General features: G+C 43.6%; 1 protein-coding gene across 6 annotated transcripts in view; it reads right to left on the bottom strand.

Moving 5' to 3' along the window:
• The window catches only part of KLF7 (KLF transcription factor 7), a 91,692-nt gene that overhangs the window by 73,718 nt on the left and 729 nt on the right, over nucleotides 1-17,245 (bottom strand). For 2 of the 6 annotated variants that reach the window (XR_013372912.1, XM_077885047.1), the window contains exon 1: nucleotides 15,802-16,380. Coding sequence is in view for 5 of the 6 variants with exons in the window: in XM_077885047.1 (XP_077741173.1) it covers nucleotides 15,802-15,903 (102 nt within the window). In the remaining variant the exon portion in view is untranslated. Of the gene's footprint in view, nucleotides 1-15,801; nucleotides 16,386-17,245 lie in introns of those variants that run through there. The other 4 variants (XM_077885045.1, XM_077885046.1, XM_077885048.1 and 1 more) reach the window with 4 other exon arrangements.

The following is a 17,245-nucleotide window of genomic DNA, read 5'->3' as shown; positions in this document are numbered from 1 at the left end:
TCATTTTAACCACACAGATTTCCACTTTCAGAAGCAAACTGTCTCCAGAATTCTCACTTCTACACAAACCCCAAACTTCCTTCATCCCTGGGTACTAACACAGATACACACACAACTATTTCATACATGGTAAGATACTTTAATTTTTTAAATGTATCTATTTTTTTTTAATTTTTATTTATTTATGATAGTCACAGAGAGAGAGAGAGGCGCAGAGACACAGGCAGAGGGAGAAGCAGGCTCCATGCACCGGGAGCCTGATGTGGGATTCGATCCCGGGTCTCCAGGATCGCGCCCTGGGCCAAAGGCAGGCGCCAAACCGCTGTGCCACCCAGGGATCCCTAATTTTTTAAATGTATCTAAAAAAATTAAGTCAAATACGTTTTCTATCCAGAAATTTTGACATGCTATAACTATAAAATAAGTTTATTTTTTCAAAATTTTTTGTAAAGGCTAACACACACACAAAGAAATCAGAGTTTTATGTCCCTACTTTTAGACAACCAGTAGGAAAAGTTTTTCCAAGTACTATGAGTAAGGCACACATAAAAGCCCTATTTGAACAAATAAGCTACTATATTTCTGCTCAGAAAACTGAACAGAAATCATGAGGAAGAAAGTCAACAAGAAGTGCTAGTTTAAGGCTTTAAACAAAAGCCTTTCCTACCACAGAATAGAAAACATTAACATTGTATGTATAGCATGTGAGAGTTTATAAGTCAGTTTCACATCCATATATCATGATTATGACAATCCTGTTATAATCCCCACATTGCAGATGGGAAAATGCAGTTTAACAATTTGTCGTAGTTTATATTTACAAAGTCAGGATAAAATTCCAGGTTTTCTCACTCCAAATCCCTTAAACATTCTATCACACTAGTATTTCCCAAACTTCATTTTCATTCCACCTTTATGTATTTTTACCAAATCAGCATTCCATTTGTACAATCGTTTCCCTATCATTTTCTTTTTTAATTGCCTTAGGCATTATGTATTAAGGCTGCATACATTTTAAAATACTTTTCCTATAAATGTCCATCCATAAAAGATAACCATAAAATTAAAAACAACAAAACCAACCTGATACTAACTTTTAGCTGGATGTTTGCCTACCAAAAGCTCTGGGTCTGAGATCTCTCTTTATGAGAAGAAGAGGAAGAGGAGGCGGGGGAGGAGGAGGAAGAGAAGAAGGAAAAGGAGGAGAAGGGAAGAGAGAAAATGAGAAAGCAAAAAAGTAAAAAGAAGATGGAGAAGGAAGGAAGAAAAGGTGTTGGAGACATATTAACACAAAGCTGAGTCTTTCTCCTTGATTTAATCACAAGGATTAAAAAAGAAGAAAAGGGGAAAACACTGCCTCCCATGGTCGTTTGTTATTATTTAACACCATACTCTTAAAGCTTGAGAATTGCAGCCCACTCTTTAAGAGGCATTGCCTTGAGCCATGCTGCACCATGCATTGTGTTAACATGAGAATGCATTTAAACTATTGAAAAGGAGATCACAATTCTTGAAGGTCCAATACTGGCTTGGACTTAAATAATGATCTCTAAGGCTTCAGCAGTTTATCTGCAAATTGAGGAGGAGGAAGAGGGATTGCAGCAAGGCATTCAATGGTCTTCAAACTCTAATATTTGTAAAATTCTAGTCTCTATGAATAGGGAGCATAAAGAAGAGACGCAAGATGCAAAAGCAAGAAGAAAAAGTAGTCAGACACAACTTGGGTAGGGAGACAAAGATTTTATTGCATTCTGCTTCTCTTTCAATAAGAATACTGTGTAAGGACATTTTAAGTCCACATAATGTCTGCCTTGCCCTTCCTTCCTTCCTACTTTCCTTCCTTCTTTTCTTCCTTCCTTCTTTTATTCCTTCCTTCCTTTTTTCCTTCCTTCCTTGCCTTCTTTCCTTCCTTGAAATATGTTTTCAGAAATATTTTAATGGTAGCTAATTCACAAAGTAAAATAAGTAGTTATAAGTTTAAAAGTAATTAATATGTATGTTAACAAGATGATGACCCTGGACCTTTACTTAGCATTCAGAAGCTTTTAAAAAGAAAATAAAGGAAAAGGAATTGGAGATTGGAGAAGAGAAGGAGGAACCCCCAACATCAAGTATTTCAAAGGAATGGGTTTTTGAAATAGAAAAGAATGACTCTGAAATTCACCATCTGGCCAACCTAAGTGATATCCCTAGTAATATAAGGGAGCCAATATAAAATAATAAATTTTTTTAAATACCTCTAATGTGGAACAGCATTCTGAAAGCATTAGAAAATGGAGGCCAAGTGCTTGCTGGCAGTATTTGCATGCCAAGAGTAGGAAAAAAGCAAATTACTTGAATCTCAGGAAAGTACTTTATTATAATGCCCTGGAGTTCTTCACACAGAAAGCATCACTTCGTCAGTGAAACAAATCATATAAAATCCACCTCAACAAAAATTAGCAATTAAAGCTGTTAATGGGATTCTGTACAACATGCCTCTATGTCAGACTAAGAAACTTCACAATTAAAAAAAAAAAAAAAAAAGAAACTTCACAATTTATGTGTTTTTCTTCCCCAAAAAGGAGTTTTTCCCACCACTGACCAGTTAAGAATTACAAAAGAAACCCTGACAATAGCAGCCATTTGGTAATAAGGTCTATCTGACCAGAAAATATTTTTTGTTTGGTATTGTCCCATTTTGCTCTCACTTAGACCAAAAAGAGGCTGCATGCACAGGAAACTCAGTTTCCAAATTGGAAAATGTTGCAAATACCAATAAGGAATGAACATGCTCTGGAGCAACTGCTCAGCCCAGGCAGGAAGAGGGGTAAACCAGATGGTCTTTTCCATCCCAGATTTTGAAGATCTACAACAGAACCTGGATGACTAGGAGAAATTCAGATGCAATTTGGAAGCTCCTCTATAAAATAGAATTCCAAACAAAGACATTCAACAAGGCAGAGAAATTTAAGATTCAATGAAAATGAATTCTGGGTTAGAGTAGAAAGCAATCCAGTTTGAGAATGGGTGGAGAAATAAAGGTTGTTCCCAACTCATAGCATTTTCAAGGGGCAAGTGTGTTAGAGAGCTGCCAGTCAAGGGGTCATAAATTCAAATGCATGCTCACCAGGTTAGAGATCAAAAATGAAGTTAGGTAGAAATAATGGGACAAGGTTAACTGACAACTGCATAATCTATCTAAAAACATTCAAATTAAAAAGAAAATTGAATTATGTATGCTGGCCAAATAAAACACCTCTTCAAGCCAGTTCAGCCGAGGAGCTTCCTGTTTGTGTCTCTGATAATCTAACTTTTCCTAGTTCTACCCTAAGGTAAGCTCTACCCATAAGGAAAGAGTCACATCATTTGATGATGAGCACCAAAATGGTAGGATTACATTATACACTGAGACGATACTAAACAGAAAAAAATAAATGATATTAAAGCAAAAGTCCTCTGCATGTCTTTGGTTCAGGTATACTAAGTTCACATGGAGAACAAATTACCATCTAGTTAAACACAAAGAGAACTGGGGAAGATGTATGTAGAGAAAGGTTGTAAAATCAAAACAAAACAGAAAAAAAAATTAAGTAGTCAGAGTCAGATAGTTACACCTGTAGTTAAATTTGTCACAATGGCCCTGGATTAGATTTGGCAGATGGAGTTCCTGTCTTCCATTTTCCAGGCAGAAAAAGCGGGGGGTACTTAGAGCCCTGACAGCTTGGTTTTTAAATACAATTTTTTTAAAGTTACATGTTCAAGTTTCCTTCTAGATACTTCTCAAGAGCAATAGAAGAAAAATCCTTTCCATTCCTGATACTGGTTAATGTATGTTTTTGTTTTTGTTTTTTAATAGTGTTAAGTTTAGGATTTTTTTTAAAGTGAAATTCCAGGAAAAAGATCTCATTGATATGTTAAGTGAAGTCTTCCCAGGAAATCTATGAAGTGGGGAGAAGGGAAGACACTTTCCCTCGGGATAGCTTGAAGCAGGCTAGACAAGAACTGGAAATGTTCATTCAGGGAGCCCCCTCCTGCCAGCCACGGGGACCCTTCGTCCCTGGTTTCTACGCATCTAAGAAAACACAAATACACACACTCCTCAGAAGGAGTCTGCTCACAGGGCTGGCATTTCTGAAATAAATCTCTCCATAGGTGCTGGGCTAAACCCTCAATATGAGGAAATGATCTTGGAGTTTTATAGCGGCATATGCATGATTCTCCCCCTCCCCCATAAAACACCCAACACGAACAACCACATCAAATTATTGCTTTTCAGAGGCCAATTCAAAAACGCCCTACTTTATCACAGAAAGAATATTCCTTGTATATGTGAGTGCTTCCATTATGTCTTATTTGAAGGAGGAAAATGAAATAAAAATCCTATCTGAGATATTTATAGATCTCATAAAACCTGATTCACTCTCATAAGCTGCTGTAAGCTCAGTCATCAGGTAAGGCAGAAATGGCAGGTGTAGTAACCAGCACTGTATTATGTTATATATGCCTAATTCTGGCTCTTAAAAAAAAATAACCACATGCTGGAAAAACTTAAGAGAAGTAAGTCATATGACTGGAAAGAAGGAAAGGGGAATGGGTTGGAAATGTGTATGAGCAGGCCAGCCAAATTCCAACATGTCACATAGGCCCAGTTTCAGAGGACAATGGGTATTGCTAGGCTTTCCCCAGTTCTAAGTACAAGTGACTTCATAAGAGCTTCCTCTTTAGGATGAATAAAGGATACCATGCCCAATGCCCAGACCTCTCTCTTGCCCTGTCTTCCATCAGTCATCTTCTTAGACACTCCAGGATCCCTGGTGTCACAGATCAGTAATACCATTTATAAAAAGAGCATTGTGCCGCTTTGCACTGCTATTGAAGAAAGGCAAGATAGCTGAAAATGGAGAAGGAACAAGCATTTGTTAAGTGGATGCTAAATGCCAAACGTTGGGCCAGAGATCTAACATGCCTGCCCTTATGTCGGCATTATTAACTCAATTCCACAAATGATAAAATGAGGCTAGAGACACTGTCTCAAGGTTTTAGCTCTCCCTTATTCCAAAACCTCCATGTTATTTGACTACCACCAAACACTGTGACCTGAAGGAGATACAGCATAGTCCAGTCTTTTCACAGATGAGAGAACCAAGCCCTAGGAAGAAGACAGACCAGAGGATTGTTCAAATCTATACAGGTTCATAGTTGCCAGGCGATGACCTTTAGCTTCTGCCCTTGTGTCTCCTATCTCACCAACCATCAGTAAAAATATTAAAAATTCAGAGTGTTGAACAGACTGCCTGGGTTTGGATCCTGGCTCAACCACTTTCAAGCTGTGTGACTTTCAAGCCATTTAATACTTCTCCAACCTCAATGTCTCCATCTGTAAAATTGAGATATGTGGAATCTGTATCTCACAGGGTTGGGAGGATTAAATGAAATGCTGCATATGAGGTGTTCAAATGAGATCATCTTCAGGGAGTATTTGATATATGTTAGATATTATTATAATGCTTAATACAAAGACAGGAAGAGTCACCAAGTGGAAAGAGGGAAGAGGAAAGTGTGTTCCACCACTAGTTTTGCAACTCATTTGCTTTGCAGCTATGAGAAGACAACTTGCTTAATCTTCCCCTGCTTCAATTTTCTCACCTCCGAATGGGAAATTCTGTAATAGCTGCCTGGTCCTTAGTTACAGAAAGAATGTGCTAATGACAAGAGACCATGAGCAAAACACCCTGAGCCCTTCTGAACAAATGCTTAATAGAGATGCTTGTTAGACTCTCCCAAGCAAATAGGAAAATTCCCATCACGGAGGAAATGATCTCTTGGTCCAAACTAAAAAAAAAGCAAGAACCCTCAAGTAGAGAGGCAAATGCACAGGTAAGGGCTGAACAATCTTAGAACATAGAAGCGAAGCCAGCGACTCACTTTGCCATTTAGCGCCATATCGGGTGGCTCACAGGAGAGTCAGCTCTACCTAGGGCCTCCTCACAGCAGACACCTTCTCCCACCATAGGCAGGAACTGTGCTCCATTAACAGGGTCTACAGTGGCCATCTGAACAAACACCAAAAGCACAAAAGGTATGTGGTGGGGGGAATCTATTTCCACTCCTTTGTACGCTGACAAATTTGCCGCCTCTCCAAAAATAAGAGCCAGCACTAGGACCACTCCATTGAATTCCTGCTAACTGAGCTCCGGAAGGTGAGCCTGCGAGCAGGGTCAGGAGCACACAGGCACTCCCTTGCACAGCAATTGCTCCACAGCTAATTGCCGTTTTCACAGCTGGGTTGAGCTTTCCAAAAGGCATCCTTCAACCCTAAGCTCTGAGCTCCTCTCATGATGTTCTTTCTTGCCAACCATACCCCCATCAAAGACAGTTTATAGATAAAAGGATGTAGCTACAGTACATACATTTTTGCAAACATCACAGTGTGATATAGAGGCATTTCTAAGGCTTCTTTGTGAAGATCACCACATGCCACGGTCATTACCACAAGAGCTAAGCCTTCTACGGACAAGGAGGCAGCCTCCTTGCCTGAATGTCCTCAGTGGCAATTCTTCCACAGTTTATTTTCACTTCTCTTACTAGAAACATGGGTCCTTTGAAACCCTTTATAAACAGAGTCTACTTCCAAACAGTGAGGTCAGTAAGAAATATGGAGAGCTGCTACTTAATGCCTATCTGGCATCATCCAACAGATGTTCATGCATGCATCCATCCCTTTAAAACCACAGAGCAGGCTGAGGTAAGTGGAAAATCATGGTCGAGGGCCTGCCGAGAATGAATCATTTGAAGCACGGCATGGCTGCAGTTGAATGCCCAACACCACAAAGGTACCAGAAATGGAATTTGACCAGGTTAAGCAAACCTCTAGTGGGTCACAGGAATGTGGGCCAAATGGGACTGCATTTGACACTTTAAGGCGAGGGAAAGCAAAACAAGAAGGATGAAACAACGCTTGGGCTGTCGCTATTAACCAATGAGCTGGACGAAGTGCATCCACCAGCACCGTCCTGCTTTATTCTAAATCTCTGTTACACTTAGACTCCAACTTACACTGGAAAGCAGATATTTCCATATAAGCAGCAGGCACTTGCAACTCTGATATATCTGATATTAACTCTCCATAGCTTAATGGCTCAAAGCCTTGGCTGAATATTGAAATCACCTAGAAGCTTTAAAAAACACTGATGCCTGGATTCCACCTAAAGGGATACTTATTTGATTGGTCTAGGGTACAACCATGGGAATCATTGCTGCAGACATAGTCAAAACTCACCATCATATCATAATCCCTACCTATCTATTGAATGCCTACTGTGTACAAGGCTCTCTATGAGACTGAAAGGTTACATATTTAAAGTTGATTATCAAAATTATAACCAAGGCATTGATTTTGCTCTAAACCAAATAACCTAACTGGAAAAACAAGTCAACAGAAAAGAAAAAGAAAGAAAGGAAGAAAGGAAAGCTGTACTATAAGACAAAACTAAAAAGCATCATGAAAAATTAAAAAGTCTACACAAGAGTGTGGAAATAGTAGCAATTACTATCAGCCAAGAGAAGGGAAAGGCATTTCCCGGAAGATGTGGCAACCATCTGAAAGTTAAAAGATGGGTAGAATTTGGACAAACAGGATCAGAGGAGAAGAGGGAAGAAGAAGGAAAGGCTGAAGAAAATGACAGAAATAAAGACAGAAGCAGGAAAAGCACAGTGATCCAATTTAGATGGCATTTACTGCACATAAAAGAGGGAACTGTGACTATTACCCAGGCGGAGTGTTGGAACATCTTAGAACGTCCTGACTCTTAGAACTTTGGTCTCATTCTATGTGCAACAGGGAGACATCAACAGCTTGAAAACACAGTGATGGAGGTATAAGGTCAGTCCAGGGGAGGTGTCAGGGGCTGCCCTGGGGAATGGCAGAGGGAGCCAGAAGTTGAAGGCCATGGTGAAGTACTGCATGGGCCAAATCAGTGGGATTTTCTACCTGACTGGGTGCAAGAGAAAAGAGGAGCCAAAGACGACTAGAGCTTCAAACCTAGATCACAAGAAGAAAGGTCATCTCGATAAAAGAAACTGGGCAGCCAGAAAAGAGGAAAGAAGTTGCTGAGTTCAAGCTTTGGGACATATTTAACCAAGGTGACCATGGGACAACCCCAAAGCTTTTATTGTCAGTCCCACGTTTTTAATACAAAATGGGGCCTGAAATTCTGGCAAACATCTGGATTTGGAGATGCAGGATACACCTTTGAGGATATAAAGACATCTCCATTTGGAGAGGAAACTGCAACTTCTAAGATCATAGAGGTGAAACAGACAGTGAAATGAGTTCCCACAGAGAATTCTCTCCATGATAACTCCCCAAGATTGGGTAAAGAAGGACAAAAATCACCAGGCAAAGGGGTGAAGAGCACCCTACATTTCCCTTCTCAGAGGCACACTGGACTTAGGCCCACTTCATCCACCAGCACCAAAAGGACATTTTGAAAAGCTCACAGAAGTTAACTTTCTTCCCAACTGCTTATCTCAATATGTAGCTTTTTTTTAATTTAAATTTGTAAAATATTACAACCTTACTGCCCATACAACCTGCTCCAGAAATTTTTTTAAATTTCAAAATATTTTTTTCCTGAATTGGCACATGATTGCTGTTACACTTTGATGCAGTCCCTTGGTTGGCAAGGTGTCAGAGACAAAGCCATTTCACATTTAATGCTTTCTAACATAGAACCCCAGTTCTATGATCCATCTCAACCCCCTACTGTATATGTCATGCACCCTCCTTACTCCCACTCCACTTGTTATCATTTAAGTGACAGACCTTATCGAAATAAAACTAGAGTTGTAATTGAGGGCTTTTGTTTTTTTCAGGATAGTGTACATTTTCCAGGTTACCACAAATTATTATACAAGTTGAAAAGGGATTAAATCACTCATAAACCTTCACCAAGATATTCAATAGCTTGGTTTAAGTCTTGGACAATTCCAAAATCCCATGTACTAGGAGTGTTTTAAGTAAAAAAAAAAAAAGTGGGGGAGGGTTCTTGTTCCCTTTAAGGGGAAGGAGGGAAAGAGAGAGGAGGTAAGAATGAGAAATGAAAAAGTATACTCAGTGTAACAAAAAGCAAGTAAACTGATGTGGGCATCCAAAAGAGTCCTGAGCCCTGGAAAAACCATCAGTGTTAACAACAGCTATATGACCTTGGAGGTTTCAGTGTTTCATCTGCTTTAACAACCGCTTGGTCCAACACCAGCGTTTTAGAACTGAAGAAACCAAGACCCTTTTCAGGATTTGAAATTCCAAGATTCTATGTTCCTAAGTTTAGTACAAGGCCTGAGGCCTGACTTTCAATATGACCCTCAGGAAATGTCAATAAACCCATATTCAGAAATAGATATCACATGTGGCTCTACATTAATTATTTTAATTATCTCTAATCATTTCCGAATGACACAGACATGGATGCTGCTTCCTGGCCATTATGGACATGTGTATTCACACTGTATATTCATCTGCCCCAAAAGGGCCACCAGCCCCAACATGCCATTGGCTAAAAGAGCAAAGAGACTTAGTAAATCTCAAGCATGTTTTATAAACAAGGTTGTGGCAAAGTGGGTAAGTCCAGGCAGGCACAGATCAGTGTTCAAAAATCACAGGGCTTACATTTTTTTTCTTTTTTTTTGGCAATTACACTCTGATTCTGTATCACTTAATTTTGAACATGCTTATTACTCTCCCCTACTGGAGTCAAGGGCAAAATCCGTATCTGCATCACCCAAAGAGTATTTTTGCACATAACCAGAATTAAGGAATGAAGTATTTACTGTGAAGTATTTTCCACATTTTAATATAAACAAAGGAAATCTCACAAGGTGTGACCGACCGCATCTACCAGCTCAATCAGGAATGGTATCGCTATGAAATCAGAAGTCACTTGCAGCTCAAACAGGCTGCCACTAGACCCATATTCCACGGCTGCTGCTGACCCTTGGCTCTAATATCAAGATACCACACGTGGTGGAGAGGGCTGCTGGAAGCTGCTCTAATGGAGGGAGAAATGGACACAACACACTTAGCAAGACACTTAGCAAATTCTCCATCACGCCAAAATACCAAGTGAGGAAAACAAAAAGGACTCAAGGCAGTAGAAATAATTCTCCAAATCAGCAGCTTGCGGATAAAGGCAAACAAGATCATGATCATTTTTAGGTAAACGCATGTCCTGGTAATGGCGATACTTCATTTATTTTGGGAACTCTTAAACTAAATTGAAAAAGGAGGGTTTCTCAGGTGGATATTCCTGGGTAAGCACAAAACAGAACAGGATGCAGGAGTGTTTCTTCACTTGCCCATGTTACATGTAACATTAATGATTAGATACTGAAAATTGTTCCACCGACTTTAAACCATTAGCAGTTGTAGAGCTTCCTAATCACTGTACTTGTTAAGATTCAGCAGTTTGGGTTAAAACATTTCTACTTGTTTATGCTAAGTAAGCATTCAGATGATTCAGGAAAACAAAGGGGTTTATTTGTAGAGAGACTAACTCTCCACCCCTCACTCTTCTGGCACCACTCAGGTTAAACTGGGGAGCTGTCCTAAACTTTCAGCAAATCCCAATTCCAACATACATGCTAACTGATATACTGAGTGCAACCAGAATCACAGAGACGTTCTCTGCGTTGGCCAGTCACAGGGTCCAGCATAGGTGAGGAGAAAACACACAGACACACACACACACACAAAAGCAACCCTTGCACACTACTACAAACTGCAGAGACGGGGCATCAGCAATTCCAGTTGGGGCTGGCCAGAGTAAACTGTATCCTTTACGCAATGGGCACAGAGTGATTAAAGAATACTGCAATGCCTTCTTGTACTCAAAAAGTTAAAAACAGGAATTCTCTAAAGGGAAAAGAATCTAAAGATTTATAAGAGTGGCTACTAAAAGGCCCATTAGGACCCTCTCTAAACTCTTACCATTTAAGTGGAGAGGCAAATAGCCCCCACTGGCATTTATATTTAGAATGGGCTGGAAGGGAGGAAGAGCCCACATCTGAACACGGAAGGTCTCTGACATACCCATACATAAATCATTTCAGGGTGAGGCTGTCACAGTGCATCTTCTGCCCTGCCCTTTAACTGGATTGGACCCCAACATCCTATTCTCCTCAGGGTAGGGAGTGGGGGGTGGGAGTTTCACAGAGAACAAAGAAGTCACCACTTCTTTTATCCCCCCACGAGAGACAGATGTAGTAAAAACATCTGCAGTGTAACAGCCACTCACTTTAAAATACCAAACTGCAAACAGGTAGACCGAATGATCATGTTTGTGAGCCCCTAAATCTACACAAAGATGTAGCTATTAAAAAGAACATGGAAACGAGTCTATTAAAGAAAGGCTAAGTGTGTGATTGATTGCATTCACATGTGCTTTCATTTGTAAAGCTACATGTATTTAGTGATTGCATCCTTACATAGAAAATCTGAATAACGGGACAGTTTTCATTTTTTTTTTCATCTACCAAGTCACTGTTTCAAATAAAAAAAAAAATTCTGGTAACTGAAGAGCACACAAATAACATACAAAAAAAAAAAAAAAAAGCCAGCTATTTTATCCTCTCAGTGTGGTTAGCAAGGCTCCTTTGTGTCTCCAAATTTCCCTGGGTGGTGCTGTTGCCAAGAAATTCTAATTCATGACAAGGTTTTCTGCAAATTGGGGACAGAGGCAAACCTGCAGATGCAGGGACCCTATAGTTTGCTTTGTCTTTCTGGCTGAGACAGCACCTGGCTGCTCAGGCCTGTAGAAGGCAGTGCATAGGCAAGATCACCATAAAGAGGAAGAAGCAGTGTAGCTCACAGAACAAATCCCATCCCTTGTATCATGAGGCTGTTCTTGGAAGGCAACCATTTTTGTAGGTTGTCCCCTAGAGATGCCTCATATCAAAGGCCCTTGTAAAAAGCGTTCCAGGGTGCCTGAAACAAAGATGAAATTGCAGTGTTATGGGGACACTTTAGTTGGTACAGTAGCCAAGTATGCCATTAGTTTAAAACAATGGGGGAGTGGGGGAGGAGGGAGGAATGTTCTATGATTTATTTATTTGTTTCCAGTAGCAGTGGAAAATTTTCTCTGAGCAAAAAGGAGGCCTGAAACTGACCCCATCTGCCAATTATGAATCAGCATTAACAACAAGCATAATTCCATAAGAGTTTTCAAGTAAACATACCATGCTCCTCAATGGCATGAAGCAAAGCTAAATGCAAATAAGACTTAGAACTTCATTACTTGACCTCCACCCGTGAAACAGCAGGCTAGGTATACAAAATCTATCCAAATTCTTTGTAGCTTCTTGGAGAAAAATAACCAAGAGTATCATATCAAACCCTTTTTATTTTCCAAGTCAGGAAGGGGCCCAGAAAAATCATGATTTCTAGAACTGGCAACAAAACTCATGAATGTGTTTCCCTTTATCCGTCATCAAGTGGTACCCTATAAGCTACTCCGGCTTCTGTCCTACCTTTGACTTTTTTCTACTTATGCTCAGACAGCTCTTGGAAAATTTCCTGCAAGTTTCCAAAGAACTTAAGGCTGGTAGCCTTAAGAGTTGTGCGTCAGCTGAATTCCATAAAATAATAGACCACATAAGCACAGTGTAATTTACAGTTACATGACAGGCCGAGATGATGTTACTTGGGCCAAGTGCTTAAGTATGCAGTCAGAGCCCAGGAATGGAGAGCTGTTAATGTAGGATGTCCATCTGGATTTTAAAATTACATCGGCAATGATTTTCAGAGTTGGAGCTGTATGTTGCTAAAGACATCATTGCCCAATGTCAAAATGGCACCCCTCCCCCCCGTGACAGGAGGACCCTCCCAAGATCACTGACTATTAAGGAGGACAATTACCCCAGACTACAGTTTAAAATAAAATCCCCAAAGAGTCCATCCTTAATTTTCAAATGCACAGATGTTCTTGGGTTTATCATCCAAGCTATCCTTTCTCTACAAACCAAATCAGATTATTGGAATCTCTGTATTTTGCTCCTCAAGGCCAGGTACACTGTTCACTTTCAGAGAACATCTAATAATTGCTCCTCATCTGACCTCTAAAATCTGATTACCCCAGAGCATCAGGAAACTTCCTCCTGCCTGGGGTTCTTTGTGGCAATCTTCTTAAGCCATTTTGAGCAAAGGAGTCTCAAAATTTCACCATCTGATGGTTGATCTGGCCCCAACAGTTGTCTATAACCATCCCCCCTCCTTACACTCAGAAGCAGCAATGGGAGGTGGGGGGGCCGGGGAGGGTCAGGAGCGGGAGGAAGGAAGAGATGGAGGTTGGAGGTTTTGTCATCAGCATGAACTTAAGAGTCACAGTCACCTTTTGCGAGCAGTTGTGACTACAGAGCCCGGAGCAGAAAGCTCCTTGGAGTGATATCTTATTTAGGAGTGCTTCCCCACAAGTTATGTTTCGGTATGGACTGTGAGCACGCCTCTCAAATAACTTGGCAAAGGGTTTTAAGGTAAGAGTAGTTGCCAGTTGGAGAGGGTTAAGGCAAGAAGTAAGGAGGGAGGTGTGTGTGGGGGGAGATGGGGTTAGATTCCTTGGCCTGCAGATAGAAACTAAGATAGAGGTTCCTTGAGGGAGGCAAGTAGAGAGGGGGAAGGAGAGGAGGGGGAAGGAAAAGCACAGAAGGCTTCACTTCGGAGGAAACAATAGATCTAATACATCCCCTAATTACCAAACCAGTGATGTTTCTTTACAGATCCAGACTCTCTCCTGGATGGTCTAACCAGATCTAGAAAAGCAGGTTTCCTCTGGAGAGGCCTTCCCTAAAAGCAGGCTTTACTACTGTGAAAACTTGAACCAAAACAAAGTTGTGTGATTCATCAGGAGGGAACGCTGCAACAAATAAAGCCAACTTTCTTCCCTCCAACACTGCTTAACAGTTAGTCACAAACAAGGGCTGCCTTGGGCAGGCTGACTAAATCAACAGATTCCCTACCCTAACCTGTCTAGACAGTTGTTAATACGCAACCGGTTTGACACCAATGGGCTGACAATGTGAAATGAAAGCTATTTCGGAGAATGAAATGCTGGCCACATTTTGACTCCATTAGCACGTGTGAAATAAAAGGAGGAAAAGATCTAGGGAGACCCTTCACGAGACAGTCTCATCAGGGATGGGGGAAAGGATGCACCGAAGGAAGAAATGCCTTCCGCTAAAACCGCGTGAACTATGTGTGCACTCAGAGACAAAGTGGAGGGTCTGTGCCAGCATCCCTGGGCAGCAGCCGATGGTGGACACACAGACAGCAGAGGCCACAGCACCTGGAGGACAGCTCGCCGCCTCTGATCAGGGCAGAACAGCAACTAGTAACAAAGGTACAGTCAGAGGCTCAGCTTTGCCACTCTGCTCCCTCTGCCCAACGCCAAACCTCACTCGCTAGAGCAGCAACTGTTACATCCCAGCCTCAAGCTGGCAAATCCCGCTTTGGATCCCGGCAGAAGAAATTCAGCCGTTCATTAGCTTTAACAAGCTGCTGTCACTGAACGAAGTTACGTGAGCAGCCACACACCAAGCCTCTCGCAGTCCTCCCCAAGGGCAGGCTGGTTTCTTCAAGATGGACTGTGCGAGTTCACACTTCCGATGTGCAAATCCAGACTGTCTTCTTGGACGTTCCATGCTGCACACTGGAGCATTTTTAAAGAATACCCATAGCTCCCCCCCGCCCCCCACCCACCATCTTTCCTGCAGGGTGTCCCTTCGGCAGCTCCTAATCCTCGCTGAGAAAACGACTGGTTTCCGCAGCAGATCTAGCACTTTCCACTGACCAGCACTTTCTTTATTCCACTTCACAAAGCCCAGTGAACTTGTCACCAGACCCACTTTGCCCTCAGTGGGACGCCTAGCCAACTTGGCATCAGTGCCCTTCAGCATCATAGGAGTTTCTTAACTAGTCCTCTAAGACAAAGTCAGAGGCGTGGAAGCGCACACCACCCTTTGTCAGAGGCAGTGCCTTCTAACCAGGGAGGGACCCCAAACAGAAAAAAAAAGAAAAGAAAAACAAGGACACATACAGAGAGGCATTGCACTGGGGGAAATCCACAATGCATGGTCAGCCCCGAGACAGATGCATCTTCCCGTCCTCCTCCTAGACATCCTTGAGTATCTTTTGTCACGGGGCTCCTCTCCCTTCTGCCCACCTTGTCGTCTCAAAAATCAAGTTTCTATCTTTTATTGACACTCGCTGATTACTGGGGAAACACTCCGCTAGGCTCCTACCTCCTGACCCCCCATCTGACGGTCGCCAAGCACCAGTTGAAAAGAACTGGAGCTGATTTAAGGTACCAGTAGGTAGAACTGGAGCCTGTAGGGACGCAGTACCCTGTCATCAGTGGCTCATAAAGCCCCAGACCACCTTCCCACCCGGGTCCTCCGAACCCCAGAAGTTACGCAGGTCTGTGCTGGGGACAGTGAGCCCGACAACGTGTGCGCAAGGATGTGTGTTGGTGACTGAAACGCAGGCAGCTCACACCGGCTGCTCAGCTCAGCACACTAAGGGGTTAGAGGGTGGGTGGAGAGGTAAGCGCAGATGACTGTTTCCGAAAACATTTTAAACAACAAACAGCCAAAAAAAAAAAAAAAAAAAAAGCGGGGGGGGGGGGGGAAGAGAGAGAGAAAAGAATAATAAAACAAACAAACAAAACAAAAAAACAAAACAAAAATTTTTTTCAACCCCCGAGCCCACACCAACGCAGCCCCTGCGTCTCCGCCGCCACCACACGATTTACACAAGTAATTTAAATCATTCACCTGCTGCCAGGTCTCCTCCAGGGATGGCAAAGCTGAGAAGTAGCCGGTGTCGTGGACAAGTTGTAGCTCCTGGAATATACTATAACTAGCCAACACGTCCATGCTGCTGCTGCCGGGCAAAACGGGAGGAGAAACCCTCCCCCGAACACAGTTGGGTCTGTTTGTTTGTCAGTCTGTCTGGCTCACCCCCCAAGAAGGCAGACATCCAGTGGCCCTTTTGTTTTGTTTTGTTTCAGTCAACTAAAAAGGAAAAAAAAAAAAATCAATGCAGGAGAGAGGAAGAGAGGAGGTGAGAGAGGAGAGAGTGAGTGGGGTGGATGGAGAGAGGCATCCAGCGTGTACAAGTGCAGACGGCTGCCAGGAAAAGGGGACTTCTCCACGGGAGTAACAATTCCCTTCCAGGGCTCTAATCACTCCAGCTCGTGGATCAGGAAGGGGGATGCAAACTCACTGACACGAAGCTGCCATCTATTTCTGCAGCGCTGTTCGCTCCTAATGCAATCTTTGCTCTTTATTTTGGGAGGTTGCATTTTTTTTTTCTCGCGATCGCTTCTCTCTCCCCCCCCTTCCCTTCCCTCCCCACCCCCCACCCCATCCTTGCTAGTTTGTAGTCTCTCCCCCCCTCCTTTTCTCCTCCTCCTGCTCTTCCCCCTCCCCAAACTCCCCCCGCTCCGCCCGGCTCTCCGCGCAGCCGTGGGATCTCGGAGGAGGGCGTCCATTAGGCCGCGTGTGACCATGTAAGGTAAACAGGGGGCTCATGAAGTCACTGAGGACCAATGGGGAGCGCGGAGCGGGGCCCGGGGCGGGGCTTGGCCCTGGCGGCGAGCGCCGATTGGCCGGCCGCGGATCTCCCTGCTGCCTTACAAGGCGGTGCGAGGCGAGCTATTTTTAGAGGGCTATATAAGGGGGCTGAGGCGGCCGCGCGGCGGCCGGGGAGCGGGAGCGCGAGCGCGAGGGACGGGGAGGGCCGCGGCGACGCTCGCGCCGGCTCCCGGGACGCCGAGGCGGCCGGGCTGGGGCGGCGCGCCGGCCTCCGGGCCTCGCTCCGGAGCCCCGGAGGCTGCGCCCCTCGGAGGGGCGGGGGCGCGGCCCGGCGGGAGGGTCGAGGGTCGGGAAGCGGGGTTAGGCTGCCTCCTGGAGGAGGCGCGGGGCGCGAGCGCGGCGGGGCCGCCGTCGGGGGAGGGGCGCTCCCGCTTCCCTCGGCCGCGCTCGGGGGCCGCGGCGGGGCGCCGCGAGGAGAGGCGTGCCCGGGAGGCCTCGCGGACCAAGAGATGAGCGGGGTGGGGGGGGAGAGAAAAAAAAGAAAAAGGAAAAGAAAAACGCACCCAAAGCCCCTTCACAAATTGCGCACGGGGCGCCGGAAGAGGCGCCTGAGGAGGAAGGGGCACACAATGGAGCCGAACAAAGGGGAGCGGCGCCGGGAGAGCGACCTGCGCCCGCCCCC

Source organism: Canis aureus, chromosome 36 (genome assembly GCF_053574225.1).
Source record: "Canis aureus isolate CA01 chromosome 36, VMU_Caureus_v.1.0, whole genome shotgun sequence".
NCBI lineage: Eukaryota > Metazoa > Chordata > Mammalia > Carnivora > Canidae > Canis > Canis aureus.
The sequence above is the reverse complement of the archived record's forward strand: the minus strand, read 5'-3'. Positions and strand labels throughout refer to the sequence as shown.